The sequence below is a fragment of the Dipteris shenzhenensis genome, chromosome 29 (genome assembly GCF_047967505.1).
Source record: "Dipteris shenzhenensis isolate YYH24624 ecotype China chromosome 29, Dip_SZ_1.0, whole genome shotgun sequence".
In the NCBI taxonomy this organism is placed as follows: Eukaryota; Viridiplantae; Streptophyta; class Polypodiopsida; order Gleicheniales; family Dipteridaceae; genus Dipteris; species Dipteris shenzhenensis.
The window spans coordinates 29,204,900-29,222,099 of NC_141624.1; the positions used below are offsets into that span (position 1 = coordinate 29,204,900).

The window sequence follows — 17,200 nt, forward strand, 5'->3', positions numbered from 1 at the left end:
TTTGCTTAAGCTTGTTCTCCTCCGGTTCTCAGCCATTTCCCACGTCCTTCCTGCTGGAGATCCATCTTGAAGGGGCGAACCTCTGGCTGAGAGGAATCAAAGAAAACCGCGCCCGTTTCGTCGCCATTACACGATTTCCGTTGATTCTTCCTTCTGCGTTTTCTCTCAGCACACCTTATCTTCCTCTAATTCCTTTCAGGGGTAGATTCTCCATGCCTTGGGCTATCCTCTGCTGAAATCTGAGCAGCAATGGTTGCTTATTCAAGCTGAAAACAGAGAAAAACTAGTCGACGTTGGAAAGGCAAGCTATGGAGTTCTGACGCCTTTTTGCGCCTCTTCTTCCCAGAGGATCTTCTGTGCTATAACAGCTCTCTTTTGCCTTAAAAACCCCCTTTTCCTTTGCTTTGAAGAGTGAGCTACAAGCCCTCCAAGTTCAACCTTTTAGTTTTGACAGTTTTGGACAAGTTTTTGAAGATGATGCTACATAAAATGCTACTCTAGCATTTCTGGTTTTTTGAATCTTTCAATAACTTCAGTGCAAGTGTGGCTTCGGTTTTGTTTTGAATTGCTAGACCTGGTTTTGATTGGAAAGTATTCATTTTAGCCACTTCTATGAAGCATGTAAGAAGAAGCATCATTGATTGAATATTGGTCACTAGTCTTTGCTACATCAAGTGCTCATATTTTGGAAGTCTTTCATTTATTTTTTGCCTTGTAAGAGAGATAGACACTGCCCAATATCTGGGTTAGACCCTCTCATGGCTACCCTATTGAATCTAGAGAAGTTCAATGGAAAGGGCTTCCACACATGGCAGATGAAGGTGAAATTTGCATTGATGAGGGAGAACTTATGGAGACTTGTCAAACCTACTCCTACCGCTTCTTCTACGGCCTCCAATGCTGGAGAATCCTCAACTCCGACACGACCGGCAAGGGATCCAGCTAGAGAAGAAAAAGCATACGGTATCATTGCTCTTGCTTTAGGAGATGATTATATTCACCATATCTCTGACTTGGAGTCTCCTTCAGAAGCTTGGCAGAAGCTTGACATGATTTTTGGTGCTAGCTCTCACATCTCTAAACTATCACTTAAAATCTCTTTCTTTGAATTGAAGATGGTTAGTGGTACTACTTTGGCAGCTCATGTCAACTATATGCGGAGTCTTATGACTCAATTAGCTTCTATCAATTCTCCTATCACTCCAGATGATGCTATGGCAGTGTTACTTAAGAGTATGCCTGAAGATTATGATCACATAGTTACCACTTTGAAAAATCTTCCTAATCCTAATCTTGAAGGTATTATCTCTGCTCTCCAAGAAGAAGAAAGGCATATGGAGCTCAGGAAAGGCAATGACACTGCTTATGCTGTAAAAGTCCAGAAGGGCAAATATACCCCTTGCAATCACTGTGGAAAGACAAATCACCTTTCAAAGGACTGCTTCAAAATTAATCCATGCAAGCACTGTGGCAAGAACAACCATAATGAGAAGTTTTGCAGAGCCAAAGCAAAGACAGAAAATGCAAATCTACTTTCAGTTGATGAGCCTCCACAAGATGAGGCATCCTTTGAAGATTATGCATTTTAAAACATCTCTATGTATGCTCCAGATCTCTCTTTTTATGTCAAGGTACTCAGCCTAGATAGTCCTCCAAAATGAATGAAATAAACTATTGTGTTTTGTGTGTTTTGTAAACACCTCTGGTCACCTTATGATGTAGGCCATGTGTATGTTTTGCTCCATGGTACCTCCTGCAGACATTGTGTGCATGTACATGCAGGGGAGATAACCATTGGAAGGTCTTTTTGTATCCCTTTTTGTTTACCTTACACCCATGGGAACCCTTGCTAGCATGAGAACCTAGCCATAGATTTATCCTTGACCACCATGAGATGGCATGAGAAACTATGAGACTAGATGTATCCTTGACATAGCCTGAGGCATTCCCTTGAGGGGGGGTTTGATGGGATATCTCAAGGTGTATGCCTCAGGCACACCTTATGTTTCTATGTGTGAGTGCTAGAGGCACAGTTAGGTGCCCACAAGCACAGTTAGGTGGTGGAAGAGCCACATAGGATGATTGAGAGAATCTAGGAGCAGATTGAGGAGATGATTGTGGAGCTCTGAAGTCATCAGTGATGTCAGTGAGCATGTATGAGGTGCCTACTTAAGGACCTCACTCTTCTTCATTCTACAAGCAAGTAATGCAAGTATTCTGAGTTTGTGTCCACTCTTTCCTTTCCTTTCAGCTTACCAACATTAATCATCTCCCAAATAATCAATGTTGTAGATCTAGATTCGCAATCATGGACATTGAAGAGCTAGCATTGTCCAAAGAAGCAGTGAAAGGTCCAATTAAACATGGCCATTATCCACAAGTCTTACAGCAAATCAAAAGAAACCTATTGGATATAAATGGGTTTATAAAGTCAAGCTCATCAAGCCACCACCTTAATACATAGTTTGTAGGATAAATGCAAATGATCCTGCCCCCATCGGATGGATGGATGCCCACTTTTTTTGGGGTGAAAACATTGTATTTATTAAAGAATGGAATGCACAATCATAGCCACTTGAAATGGAAGGAGCTAGAAACAATGGGAAAACACCTCAAACTGCTTACTAGAAAGCTCTGCTAGATGATAGCAATCTTGAAGAGACTGAAAATAAGCAATACAGTAATAAGGGAAAGGCAAAACATCATCACCAAAAGAGTAGAGTTGATTCCAAGTAAAATAGATGATTCCAGGGAAATTGAACGCGGGTAGTCACGCAGGTGGGCAAGCGCCCAAACCGCTTGAGTTGCCATTGCTCTGTGCAACTTTGTTATGTCTAGGTCCCACTCAAGAAATTTCAAATACAAATAATGACATTGCCCTCTTGAGTGGCTTTAGAGTGATTGTAATTGCAAGCTACTCTCTTGAGTGAACTTGTCCTCTCTCTCTCTCTTATACACATCACACACAACACTCAAACTCAAACATATACACATGTGTGTGTGTGCATGCTCTCTCTCTCTCTCTCTCTCTCTCTCTCTCTCTCGACTTTTGGCACATGCAGCACAGAGAGAGACTCTTGGCACATGCAGCACTTTTGGCGAGGTTCACACACACACATGCATTATGTCTTTTGGAGAACTTCCCTTACCTACCATTTAGGCTCTTCCAAACCAAATCATAAATACGTTGAACCCAAAATGACACATCCTATCATTTGGGCATTATGGAGTCCGTGCAAGTTGCCAAATCAAACTAATTGATGGTCTAATGGTGAGTGCAAGCTGGCAGGAAAGAGAGAGACCATGAAGTGAACATTCTCTAGAGTCTAGCTCGATCTTATAATTTCTCAACTTCATTTGTCCTGGCAATTATGTGAGATGAACAGACCTACTTTGCGAGAATTTGTCTGGTGACAGAGGGAGAAAACACACACACACACACACACACACACACACTGTCACACACACACAGTCACATTTTAGAGAAATCTCACACAGACACTCTGTAGTCTCTCTCTCTCTCTCTCTCTCTGTCTCTCTTTCTCTCTCTGTCTGGTGGGCTGTTTTGGGAACATCGAAGAAAACATACAGTACTTCCAAGTTCCAGTTTGGGTCTTTCGAAAAAATCCAAGATTTGGGCAATCAAAGCTTTCATGTCGCGAGTCTGAGCTTTTACAATTCTGCAGAGTTGCACCCTCAGATGGGCTATAGAATACAGAGAGCTCTCGATCTTGTTTCTCTGTTGTTTTGGTTCTGGGAAGTCTTCCAACTACAGAGAGATCTCTCTCTTGAACACACACATGTCACAGACTCTCCCTCTCTCTCTCTCTCTCTCTCTTTGTCTCTCTCTGTAGCACAGTTGCATATAGTATTGTCACCTTCTTGCAGCTAAAGCTCCAGCTGATTTCAGTTGCAGCTTATTTTAGCTACAGTGCGCTCTCTCTCTCTCACACACACACACATACACTGAGATTGGAGCTTCTTGCTCGTTTCTGTCCCACAGTTGTACCTCATTTTCGCTCCTTTCTGGGTTCTTGTCTCCTCACCCTTCCCCCAGTCTCGTGATCTCTCACTCTCTCAATAGCCTTACACGCCATTGTAGTCTGGACTCTGCAGCTGCAGCTGCCTGCTGACAAAAACATTCGTTCTCCCGATGGGTTCTTTTATTAACTGGTTAGTCTCTTTACACTCCTAGCACACCGCTTGCAGGCACAGCTCAGTGCTCACAACGAAAAACTGCGCCTTTTTGACGGTTGCGTACACTCTTTTTCTCTGCACAAGCATCTTCTTCATCCCCGCTCCTGTTTGTCAGCAGCTTCAGCTACAAAAATTCCGCTCCTCGTCCTCCCAAAACAGAGTGCTCTTTGTCCATTCCGCAAATAGCTCAACGGCATTGCAGCAAAACAGAGTGCTCTTTGTCCATTCCGCAAATAGCTCAACGGCATTGCAGCAAATAGCTCAAACAGCGTTCCAGCAGGCCGTTCTCATTGAAGCGGCAATGCCAACTTCCTTGTCCTTACGGGAATTGCGCGGCATGTGAGAATAGCCATCCCTTCTCCGAAGCTCGCTATGCCTCCCAAGAGTCACCATGACCAAATCTTGATCCTCATAGTTGCATTGCAGAGGATGGAGATGGAGTAAGAGGCTTCAATGCAGAGCTCAAAGCTAGGATAGCTAGTAAAACCTCAAGCCCAGCTCACAAAATCATCTTCATCACAATGCCAAAGCTCAGGAGAAACCGCACCCAGACGCCCACGATGCCCATCTGAACGAGCAGCTAGCTCGGCTTATGGATAGCAAGGGCCTTGGCGACGACGACGAAGATAATTGCTTCCAGGTTGTGTCATGCCGCAGAGGCTATGTGCGACGCTCTCCTGCTCTCAGCTACTGGACGCTGCAGGCTTTCAAAAGTTTGACTTGCCAAAGTGGATTTCTGGGAAGACGAAAGCTTTGCGCAACCAAGAAACGCCATAGCCGCACCACTGCTGCCCTTCCTCTTCTTCATCGCCCCTTCAATCAAGGCTGGTTCAGCCCAGCCAACATCCGAACGAAGAACGATCCTGTCAGATGTTGCGCTTCATTTTGTAAGTTCCACACGCTTTCAATGTCGCAGTTACATGCTTTGCTGTCTCTCTGCTGCTTGTGAGCCTCCAGCTTCAATCCTATTGATCTTTTATTGATTACCTCTTGCGAGCGTTGTGAGTACGTCCTTCATAACGTGTCCTTCTTAGTCTTCGGCATTTTCATCTTCCTCCTCCACTCCTCGTCCTAACGAGATGGCCATCGAGCTTCTTCTTTTGTTTCTTGGAGTCCTAGTTGCGAAGACGTTTGTTGCCTTTTTTGGTCTCTTTGTGGCTGTCGATAGCTCAATTAGCAGTGTCGCGTTAGATTGCGTTGTGACTTTGCATTGAATGTTCTCCTCCAGTCTGAACTCATAATTGGATGAATATCGCGGTTATAGTGTTTCGAAATTGCTCTCTGTGCGGGATCCATCTTTCCAAGATACTAAACGGCTCTAAATTGTATGCAGGTTCTGACATTAGTATGAAAGATATGTACGTGAACCCTCTTGCAAGAGCGGACATGTCTGTCATAGAGGCGCTCGATTATCAGTTTGAACAGGTCAGCTTTGACGGTGCGAGTTCAAGCGTCAGCGTAGATAGATGCAGCTCAGAGGCTATAAGTTTCAGCTCAGGAGGTATCCCAAGTGAACAAGGCCATTGCGAAGATGGTACTAGGGGCACTGATGGTTCATCCCCTTTGAGATGCCCACTTGACACACTAGAGAAATGCCAGACGGGGACGTGTTCAACTGTTTCAAAGTCCAATCTTCGTAGACATGGTGCAGTCTGGGAGGAAAAAAGGGAGAGAAAGGAAAGCGAGATATCTGGTGAGCTTACTATGTTGATCTTGAATGTTGAATGAACGTCGGGCTGCCAATATGCGGGAGTGAAAGAAGTTACAACTTAACGAATGGGAACAGTTATTGGTGATGCATGAGTGGTCTCTAGTTGATTACTTATGACAATACCTTGTTTCATGAAAACTTTCCTCTGCTTTATGTATGCCTCTGGTGACAGACAGTAAGATCCTGGGGTCTTTCAGCGATTCTTGATTCAACTCGTAGCTCTTTGAAATATTTTCTTCTTAGTCTATGTCTGCAGTGCTCAACAAATTGTGTTCCGTGACCAAGATTGGCTCTTAATGCGAAGTGGTATTCATTGAAGGGGATATTTAGCTGACATCTTGATAGAAATTCTCTCTGGTAGTTGGCGAATTGTTAATTTAAAAAAGCTTTTCTTTCTTAACTTGGATATTGCCTATTGCCGTAGAGGTTTGGGGTTGTCAATTATTTTGCCATGAGGTGCCTGCTTTCCCAGAAGATGAGGGATATTCTGTTGTTCCTTATGCTCTTTAAAGAGGTTTACCGGAGGCTGGCATTCCTTTGTGATTTAGGACGGGGGAAATTTTATTTTCGTGAACGTTTGATCTTATATATAGTTTCTGCTTGCTGCAATGGAATGAGAGTTTCAAATGTCTCTTATCTTGTGCATTTACTTTTGCTGTATGGCATGCATACTTGGGTTTGTTTAGGGAGACACATGTGGCACAATTGAGCATGCCCAGAATAGCATCCCTGCTATCATGCCGTACCGAGCTGCTTAGTAGTAGATGTGCCATTGTCGGAAGCAGGCTAGAGAACAGGTTAAGACCAGGATTGGCAGCAATTGTCCTCTGTAACTTATCCCTATGGAAGGTTTTTTCTTGCATTGCATTCATTTAATTGATCTAAAACAAAATATTGATGGACTATTTATAGGAAGAAAGGAGAGCTGAGGGATGCGTGAGAGGCAAGACTGCAACCAGTAGCAGACCAAGATTAAGGGAAAATGAGAATAGTTGTGTGGCATTAGCCTTATATAGCTGTGCAAGGTGTAGAACATCTCATTGCTTAGATCATCACATCTACATCACTGCCTACATCAAACATCTCCCTATCCCAATCGATCACATTATGACTCTCAGGGCCAGTGCACATGAGAAGGAAATGTGCAATCAGGACGAAAAGACGATTTGGTTCACACGCTGAAACACCCAACATGATTGAAGCATTTAATCCACCTCTGACTTGGTCGAAAGGGAGGTCTGAGTACTTGCAGGGACCTCTGCCCCAATACAGCGCCAGATGGCAGAATATTATTGCTGTGAAAGGAATGGCGCATTGGTGCTCAAATCGACACCCAAAATTTGAGAGCACCAAGGGCGCTTCAACCTTGCCTCCTCAAATTTTGTGCGGGTCTTCATAATGCACCCCCAGCTTCGCATTAGATGGATCATGTGCACTGGCCCTCACACAATCACTGTTTCACAACACTCACAACACTCGCAAGACCACTCTACAATGCTAGTTTACACAACCACCTAGCATGTTTTACTCACTAACACCTAACATTCTCCCCACAGTGATAATGTGGATAGAAAGCCACTCACCCGGGACTAATTTTGCGTTTTCTTCTGCACAGTTTCTAGGAGTTTCAGAAATGGTGATATGGAGCACGGCAGGAAATGGTGTTTCGGAGTTTCGACCACCAGAAGAAATGGTGGAAACTGAGTTTATATTATACATACATATAGCATTAGTGGAATCAGAAAACACTGGTGATAGGGGCAGTAGATTAGGTTAGGTTTTGGTATGTAGCAAGAGGAGAACTCGAGGGTAGACAGCCAATTCTAGGGCTGTTTCGGAGCTTACACAGGCTGCAACAGCCTGTTTTTTGGGCCAAGAAGACGCCGATGTATGCCTGACGAGAGCGGGTGGGGAGGGGTCAGAAAATGGGCGGAAGGCGGCAGGAAAAGGAAACGTGGGTGCTGCATAGAAGAAAGTAAGGGCAAGAAAAACGGAGGCCTGAAATGACGTTTCACATTTCCTGAAACGGCGTTCTGTTTCGACAGGTCCGAAATGCCGCTTTTGGAAACTATGTTCTTCTGGCTGCTGCTTCTTGTCACCATGGTAGTGGAGTTTACAAAGTCATTCACTTTTGGCTTGGCAAGTCTCTTTTGATACTTTCTGATGTAGTGCCCATGATTCTGGCAATAATGACACTTTCCTTTCTTCTTCTTGAAGTTGTCTTGTAACGAGTCCGTTTCTTTTGTCATTGGAGAAGTAGGTTTGATCTACTCTGAGTGCATATCCTCTGGATTTGTTCTTCCTTGTCTGCTCCTCATGGAGAAGTAAGCCAACAGGCTCCTCAAAGGAAATAGGAAATAGTGGTAATCATTTCTTTTATCAACTACCTCATTTGTATTGTTCTTTTAGATCTATTACCAATCTGCTATGGAATCACCCTTGTTCATGGACAGGTTGTGCAGCTCCTGCATCAGGTTGGTATTGCAATAATTCTTTCTATCTTAAATAGTGCGTTGCCCTATCAGCTAGATTTAGATTTAGATGCTCGTTTGGGAGAGACTAAAATGAAATCGTTTAGACTTCACAAGTAGTTGTAGCTTGAATGAAGAGATTTGGACTACTTTTTGATTAGCCTTCTCCTTTAGTGCTAGCCTTCGTCATGGCTGAGTTTGCCCTTCACCTCCGGAGTGCCGACAGAAACTCAGTACGAAGACTTTGTATAAATGGATGCTCAAGTATATGTGGGTGTGTGGATTTGTATGTGTGAGAGCATACTTTTATACTATGGTCTACACCCACTGTTGGGCGCTGATGACGTCAGTGGGGATGTCATACTAGCTAGTCCCTGCTATGCGTGATGGAGTTTATGGTTTTCAATCTTATGAGTGACTATCGTGAGATTGAAACTGCACTTTGTTGTGGTTTTTAGAGGATGAGTTTGGGAATGTTCCTGGATTCATCTAGGTATATGACTTGTGCTTCATTCTGAGCTTGGAACATGGTTCGAGGACCACCATGCAGTCGTTGCAGAGTTGCAGAATCGTATGTGAGGTACAATGGATGGATTGACTGAAAGAGCAATCATGGCCTTTGCTTGAGCATCACGATATGTACAGAACAAGGGTCCAAGATATGTGCACAAGGACGAGTACCTATGTATGCTTCCACTTCAGAGATTTCTTTCCCCTTAGAACAAGAATCCTGGAACAAAAAAGAAGTACAAAAGCCCTGATTTGGCAAAAAAAACCATGCAAAGAAAACCCAAATAAGTTTACTTATGTATGCTGCCAACATTCCCTTCTCTGCTGACGACACTCAGTGATAGCATACAACAATGTATCTTGTAAGTTGTTGTAAAGTACACCAATTCCTCCTCCATCAAAGATCATAGCGCTGCTAGGGATGATTTTAGGAATCCAAAAAATTTCAAGATTCTAAATCCTGTAGGCCTTGTGATCATCATTATAGCCAACAAATATACCTTTAACTGATTTATTATCCAGTTTCTTTCTGTTGGCATTAGGGATACAAGCATAAGCTGTGCCTTAGTATGGCTTTCGTAGCTTAAGTTATGAAGGTATGCAGCCGTATTTATTGTGTCAACCCAAAAGTCTTTTGGTATATTGTGGGATTTCAGCATACTCTCATCTAGGAGTACAGTTTATGCGCTCAGCAAGATCTATCTTGGCAAAAATCCTTTGATACAAAAGTGTGCCTGCTGCTACAGAAGGATATGCTGGAGCCACTTGTATCTTGAGAACCCACTAGCATAGCAATCAGATCAGAGGAGAAACCTACACCTATGACTCACATCACATGGATGAGAGATTGCCAAGACAATTGACAGCGAACGACTAGGAGTTGATGGCAGATGGCAGCAGGGTGTTCAGGGCTGCTGTAGCCCGAATCACTATATCACACCTCACCACACTCGCAACACCATTCTACAATGCTAGTTTACACAACCACCTAGCACGTTTTATTCCAACATTACTCACTAATATCTAACAGTATTGTAGTAGTTTTTCTTACAGAGTTGCCCACATTTTGCAATACAAGTGTTGAGGTGATTGCTCTCTGTCTACTCTTTCACTCACAGTTTCCTTGGCCTGAGCTTGTTCCAGCCTGTAGGGAATCTTGGATATATAGTGGTGATGAGACCTCCTTAGGATATACCTCTTGCAGCTTTGGCACGGCTATGGGGCAGCAGTTGTGATCCTTATCTCCGGTGCTCACCTTGAGTGATACGTGGCTCCTCTTTGGGTCATGCAGTGGTATTAGAGTGGCTGTTCAGGTGAATTGTGTGGATTGTGAGCTGCTTTCCGGTTGCCTGCAAGCCAACACATGGCAGATACTCTAATTGTGGTTGCTGTCAGAGGTGGTGACCTGTGGCAGTGCAATGATGATGTGCATTGATTGAGGTGGCTGATTGAGGGAATCCAGTGGTGACTATTGGTGGTGCGAGTTCACAGAGGATCATAAGTGGCGGCTAATTGCCAGTCACACATTTTGGTGAGCTTGTATGGCTGTCTGTGACAGGGTTGATGTTCAGGCCAAGGGGGGATATTGGGGAGGCATATGGCCTTCCACCCCTCGTGGTAATTGGGAGCACATCGTAGCAGTTGATTAATTGGGGCTAAGAGGGCTACAGTCCATGTAAGCGCTGTGTGCCATTTGGTCCAATGGGTTTAATGATAGTCCCTTAGACATCTATGTTGAATATATAGTAGGATATCCCTCCTAGGATCTTTTGGTAGTTCCGGGAGCTGTTGTTCGGCTATGAGGTGTTGTGCGACACATGGCTGCTCTTGGGATCCTACTGTAGGGTGCACATTCTAAAAGGACATTCAACTCTTGCTCAGTCTCCACTGCTCCCTGACTGCAGAGAAGACAGTCATTACTCCTATGGTATCCTATCGCACACCTACATGTTGCTAATGGTGTGATCCCGTCTAGATGGATGCTCTATGGTTGTCCAATGTCTGAAATATGGCTGCGTTCGAAGCCCTCTCTCAGCAAATAATTTGGCCTTGCATGATGGATTTATATGTTGTCTACAGTACGGTAGTGTTTTATTTTGGGTGGGTGTTCCTTGTTGGAAGGCAAACCTTGATAGAGTATGCTCAATAAAGTGATAGGTGATGTGTAAGCTTGGTTAGGTGATGGAGATAATTATGGAGGAGATTTAGGATCTAGATCCCCCTCATGACATCATGAGTGATGCATGAAGGAAGAAGACGCTTTGTATCTCCAAGCCTATTTAAATGGCTCTTCTCATGAATAAAGATATGATCATTGTGTCCACTGTCGACTTTCTCTCTCACTCATGCTTGATCCTCCATAGCTTCATTATTTGTGAACATCCACTCTTTCTGGTCGTGTGTACCTCTACTTTCTACGAGCCTCCATAGGTCTTAAATTCTAACATGGTATCAGAGCAGTGTTCTTTCCTGCTCCTCTTCTACCTCTCCACACTCTCAGCTTGCATCCATGCTACCTCTACTCCATCACAAGTCTCTGCTTCCGATTTACTGCTCTTGATACGTAAAGATCTACTCACCGTCGCCTTCAAGAGCTTCCGACAATCAGCGCTGCCTTTTGAGGTTTACTGCTGTGGCTGTTCAAGCTCCACGAAGCTGTTGACTATCCAACGCTGAAGAACAGCTCAGAAGATACTTAACGTTGATGGCTAATCGTCCATGAGCTCCTGCTGCTCTCCAAAGGTTACTGTTGGTTAGCGAAATCCACAAGTATATCTGCCATCAAGGCTGATCCGAAGGTTGGGTAGATGTTGATCGGAAGTTCGTGTCTACTTATTTTATGGTGACGTTCTCGAAAAACATGCTCAAAAAGCTTTAAGCAGTTCTCTGCTTACTGGTGTGACATATTTGTGATCATGGGCTACAAGCTGCATCATTTGTTGGATATCAAAGGTTTAGTTGTCGCTGATGGTGACTCTAGCGCTGTCCCAAAAATTGCAAGTGTTGGAGATAATGATTATTTCAGAACTGATCGTGTCCAACAATCCAATCCTTTGCCCATGGTTACCCACCACCTTGAAGGTTTCAATACGGTTGTGGAGGCATTTGGCTTCACTCTTGCATGGAGAATAAGAAGATATGCTTTGAATATGTTTGTTTGATGGGTTCTCTGCCCGGGATATTTCCCCTAAATGATTGTAATGCCTTAAGCAAAGGTGTTGTGTTTTGGTTTTTCCTTTCACTTTGTTGGACAGACTGTCATTTTTGAGGTAAAGTCTCTTTGTGAGGATCTCCTCTCTTTGTTTTGTGAGGGTGATCGATTTGAGACTCATACTCTTTGGGCTTTTGATTCCGACTTTGAGTAGTGAAACTCTTTGTTTTGAGTATTCACCAATTGTCGAGAATCCGCCATTTGGACAGTATGCCATTTTATGTCTGCCCCTATCTTTGCTTTGAGGGGGGTGTTGGAAGGCAAACCTTGATAGAGTATGCTCAATAAAGTGATAGGTGATGTGTAAGCTTGGTTAGGTGATGGAGATAATTATGGAGGAGATTTAGGATCTAGATCCCCCTCATGACATCATGAGTGATGCATGAAGGAAGAAGACGCTTTGTATCTCCAAGCCTATTTAAATGGCTCTTCTCATGAATAGAGATATGATCATTGTGTCCACTGTCGACTTTCTCTCTCACTCATGTTTGATTCTCCATAGCTTCATTATTTGTGAACATCCACTCTTTCTGGTCATGTGTACCTCTACTTTCTACGAGCCTCCATAGGTCTTAAATTCTAACATTCCTTTCCCATGATTCCAAGAAACTATGATGCAAATAGGCCTCTGACATATTTTATCTGAAAGGGCTGTCTCTAAGAGAATGTCCACCTCCAGTCTGTTTCATTCATCTTGAAAAACTTTGCTCTTCACTGTTTTCTGTGTACTCTTTCCATCCCTTGTAGTTGACTCCAAGTCTACAAGTGAAGAATATAGTATGGAGTGGTTTTTTAACCCTCAGAAGGGAGAACCTGGATACCATTCCAAGGACCTTACATGGTGAGAATCAAGGGGAATATGCTCCCATTCTCTTGTATTCTCTCTCAGTGCTGCCTATATTGTTGGTATGTCCCCAATGGAGATTCTAGTCGAACAGTTCATCCTCAGTTTGTCTGCAAAACGGGATCTCTATGGATGCCCTCAAGGTGTACAGTCCACCTCATTGAGCTCTTGGTTCCCGTATCCATAGAGGGTGAAGTACATGGGCATCCATTCCCTCTGATTAATGACATGCATCCGGCAATATTTAAAGTAAACTTCACAAATCACAATTGACTGAAATATTTTCTAAACAGTGCATGACATTGTGCGCTGCTTCTCTTTGTAAAATAGCAATTGGTATTTATAAGTTTGATCTCTCTCTCTCTCTCTCTCTCTCTCTTGCCATGTGCACATCCTGAAAGCTCTCCAACCTTGTCCATAATACTTGTAGTTTGGGATCATGGTGCTTCTAGATCTCTGCATCAATGAACTCTCCATCAATGAAGTGGCTTTAGGTGTAATGGACTTCGCTATTCTTCTCTGAGCATCATATGCCACAAACTGTTCTTACCTTTGCAAGAACTTTCAAATGGTAGGCATAGTAATTTTATCAAATGCCAGAGGAGAGGGACTAGTCTTTTTTGACCTTTTTTAAACTTTCATAGCAGAAAAGAAGTGATTTTATGTTCACCTTTTTTAAAAGTTGGCTTAAGGAGTGATATACACTACCATTTTTGGATAATTGCAGCTTAACTAGCTGTATGCAAAGCTTTGTGCTAACAGTGATATATTTTACAGGCCATATTAACCTGTTCTGACAAATAAAACTTCATGTTCCAGAAATTGAGATGATGAAGGAAAGATTTGTGAAGTTACTCCTTGGTGAAGATATGTCTGGTGGTGGAAAAGGAGCTTGTACAGCTCTTGCAATCTCCAATGCTATCACAAATCTTTCCGGTGAGGAAAATATGCTTACTCTTTTTGTAAATGGATTTGATAGTTCTATGTCTTTTACGATCAAAGTTAGTGGTACCATTGAGGAATATTGTAATTTTACAGCTTCTGTCTTTGGAGAGCTTTGGAGACTTGAACCTCTTGCTGTTGAGCGCAAGACCATGTGGAGGAGAGAATTGGAGTGGTTACTCTCTGTTGCTGATCATATTGTAGAACTCGTGCCTTCTTGGCAGACATGCCCAGATGGCAGCAATTTTGAGGTGGGTAATTGTTCTTTCGTGTATCTTTCCTTTTGTATCAGACACTCGTTAGTTCTTTAATGTTAATTTGTATTGATAAAATTCAAATTTTGCTACGGGGTATTTCAGGTGATGATCAGCAGGCCTCGGTCTGATCTTCACGTTAATCTTCCTGCACTGCGGAAGTTGGATGCAATGCTTCTGGTATAGCTACCGTTTTAAGATAATCTATAATTTTTTTGACTGTAGCATCTTTATAACCTTCCTTGATACTGCATTCGCTGTTGCAGGAGTTTTTGGACAGCTTTAGTGAAGCAGAATTCTGGTATGTTGACCAGGGGATTGTTCTTGCGGATGATGATGGAGTTAGCATACAGAGTCCCTCTCTCCAAAGACAGGAAGAAAAGTGGTGGTTACCCTCTCCTAAGGTCTCGGTAAATGGTCTATCAGAAGAAGGGAAGACACGTTTACAGCATCAAAGAGAGTGTGTAAGCCAGATACTGAAGGCTGCTGTGGCAATAAATAGCCAAGTTCTATCCGAGATGGAAATTCCAACTGTTTATTGGGATGCGTTGCCAAAGGTATTCTACTGCTAGATGTTTCATTTTAATGAAAACTACGATAGCACATCAAAAGTATTTAGAACAGGGTTTCTCTTTTTTAAAGAGTTTCTTGTTGTCCTAACGTTTATTCTGAACAATGACCCTTTTTTGGTGGGTTTTGTCTAAAGAGTGGTAAGGCAAGCCTGGGGGAGACCATCTACAGGCACATTACTTCCGAATATTTCTTTTCAGAAGCCCTTCTGTGTACACTCGATTTGTCAACCGAACACAATGCCGTGGAGTTAGCCAACCGCCTAGAAGCAGCAATCCATGTGTGGAGGCGCAAACGGAATCCCAAGCACACCTCCAAGTCATCGAGAGTTCCAAGGCAGACTGGCAAAAATTCTTGGGACATCATGAAAGATTTTATGTCGGATGCAGAGAGGAGAGAATTTCTTGCAGGAAGAGCAGAAAGCCTTCTGCTCTGCCTGAAGCAGAAATTTCCAGGCTTACGTCAATCCCTATTGGACATGACCAAGATCCAATACAACAGGGTAACTCTCATCAAATTACCTATGATGCCACATTATCGTTTTTCTCCCCTACTTGGTGCTGAAATTAAAAAGAATTTAGATAGTGGGCATCTTAGGAATTCTTTAGAAGTAGCTGACATACTCTATGGGCTGTCACTGTGTAGGATGTTGGGCAATCAATCCTCGAAAGCTATTCACGCGTGATGGAAAGCTTAGCGTTTAACATAATTGCTCGCATAGATGATGTCCTGTATGTTGATGATATGACCAAACGTGCATTGCCCCCACCTCCACCAGCTGTGAAAACTCGGATGGCTCCATCTCACAAGCGAGGCTTTTCACTGAATCTCTCTCTCAATACTACTTTTGTAACTCCGTTTGTAACACCAAGTGTCTCTCCTACACCTTCACCCAGTTCCCGGGGAACTACAAACTCACCGTTTCACTCAGATCAAAATGCTCAAGTTCTATCCGACTACTTTTCTTTTTATTGTGGTTTTGAGAACAATGAAAATCTAGTACACAAGCAGCCTCCTTTAGGACAACAAAACAAGGCTTGGTTACCTGCAGAAACCTTGAAATGCAGCAAATCTCAACTCTTTCAAGCTGTGCGGGACCAAAAGAGCGAACTGTTACGCTAAAACTTTATGCTTTCTGCAACAATGTATCAAAGGAAACTGGAATGTGAAGCCGGAGATGTGCCTGCTTTTTGCTTCTGCCTCTCTGGGAGCTGGGTGTCTGCTCATCGGTGATCTTTGAGCAGACTTATTTTTTCGAACTGATGACAACAAAGACCCATTACTACTTGTCAGCCTCTAGCTGCCAGTGATCTCCTGAGTGCTTTATAAAACAGAAGAAAAGGTCCAGATTCCTTGATTTCCCCCACAAGAGTATTCTTTATTCTTCGCAGAATGTTTACAGGATGCTAAAGATATAGGTGGAATCCTTGCACACCCATTTTGGGGCTCATAAATATTATTTTGGACCAGCTAAAGGCCAAATGAATGCTGTCTGTGTTCGATTATTTTTCTCTGAAAATCTTGTAGCAATTTCAAAGAGCTCTTCTATTGTAAATAGAGACATAGACAGTGGCAGCTTGTTTCCGGCACTTGGTGGATGAAAAAGTTCTGTTTTAAAAGTTTCTATCCATTGTGTAGGTATTATCCTAGAAAGTTGGGCAAACACACACACACTCTCTTTCTCTCTCACACACTTTTTTTTTTTTTTTGGTGAGAAGAAATATTTTATTGTTGTGAAATAATTACATTCATAGTTACTTCCAAAGTGGAGTAACTACTACTCAACTAAAAATCTAAGTGTATAAGCTAGATATACATCATGACCAATCAAACGAGTTTGAAAGCAATCATAGAATGATTGCCGCAGAGATCGTTTGAAAAAAACAAAAGATGGAAAAGTAGGATCACCAAAGACTATGATTTCTGTCTATCCATAGTCCACAATGTCCAGTAGTGCACATCAAAACCCTGTCTAACTGGATGAAAACCAAACAACTAGAACCTGCCAAATGTAACAGTAGGAAATCTTGCTCGAAGCCTCTGTCGGATGAGAGCGAGGAAATCACAAGTGTGGGGATAGTGCCAGAAGATGTGAAGTACAGATTCGGCACAATGTAGACATCTGTGGCAAACACCCAGAGCAATGTAAATATGCGCGAGTAACTGCCCAGATGGAAAAATGCCAAGTAGGACTCTCTAAAGGAAAAGCTGTTGTCGAAGGGGAACTTTATATTGCCAAAGGAGATGCAGTCGCTTTCTCCACCACTTTAATGGGCGATCCATATGCCAAACAGAATTTGCTCTGTCAGAAATCCAAGGGGGAAGTAATAACAATCCTCAAAGGAAAAGCTGTCTGTGATATGTGAGAGCTTCAAAGGACGGGTTGAAGAGGAAGAAGAATGTAGAGTCCAATCCTCAAGCCTAATTTGAAGTTCCAACTAAGGTACCAGCAAGAATGGTTGAAGCATTTTTGAAATTTGATGCCATAAA

The 17,200-nt window shown here is 42.9% G+C and overlaps 1 protein-coding gene across 2 annotated transcripts; it reads left to right on the forward strand.

Moving 5' to 3' along the window:
• The first annotated feature begins 4,455 nt into the window (after positions 1-4,455).
• On the forward strand, positions 4,456-16,258 carry LOC147882681 (rop guanine nucleotide exchange factor 7-like). 2 transcript variants are annotated; one of them, XM_087400204.1, is made up of 8 exons: positions 4,456-5,084; positions 5,531-5,890; positions 13,764-13,880; positions 13,983-14,137; positions 14,246-14,320; positions 14,407-14,697; positions 14,847-15,212; positions 15,356-16,258. In XM_087400204.1, exons 1-8 carry the CDS (start codon positions 4,790-4,792, stop codon positions 15,830-15,832), a joined length of 2,136 nt encoding a protein of 711 aa, XP_087256330.1. In that variant the 5' UTR covers positions 4,456-4,789; the 3' UTR covers positions 15,833-16,258. The 2 variants fall into 2 exon arrangements, with proteins under 2 accessions (XP_087256330.1, XP_087256331.1); XM_087400205.1 differs by lacking the exon at positions 14,246-14,320.
• The last annotated feature ends 942 nt before the right edge of the window (positions 16,259-17,200 follow it).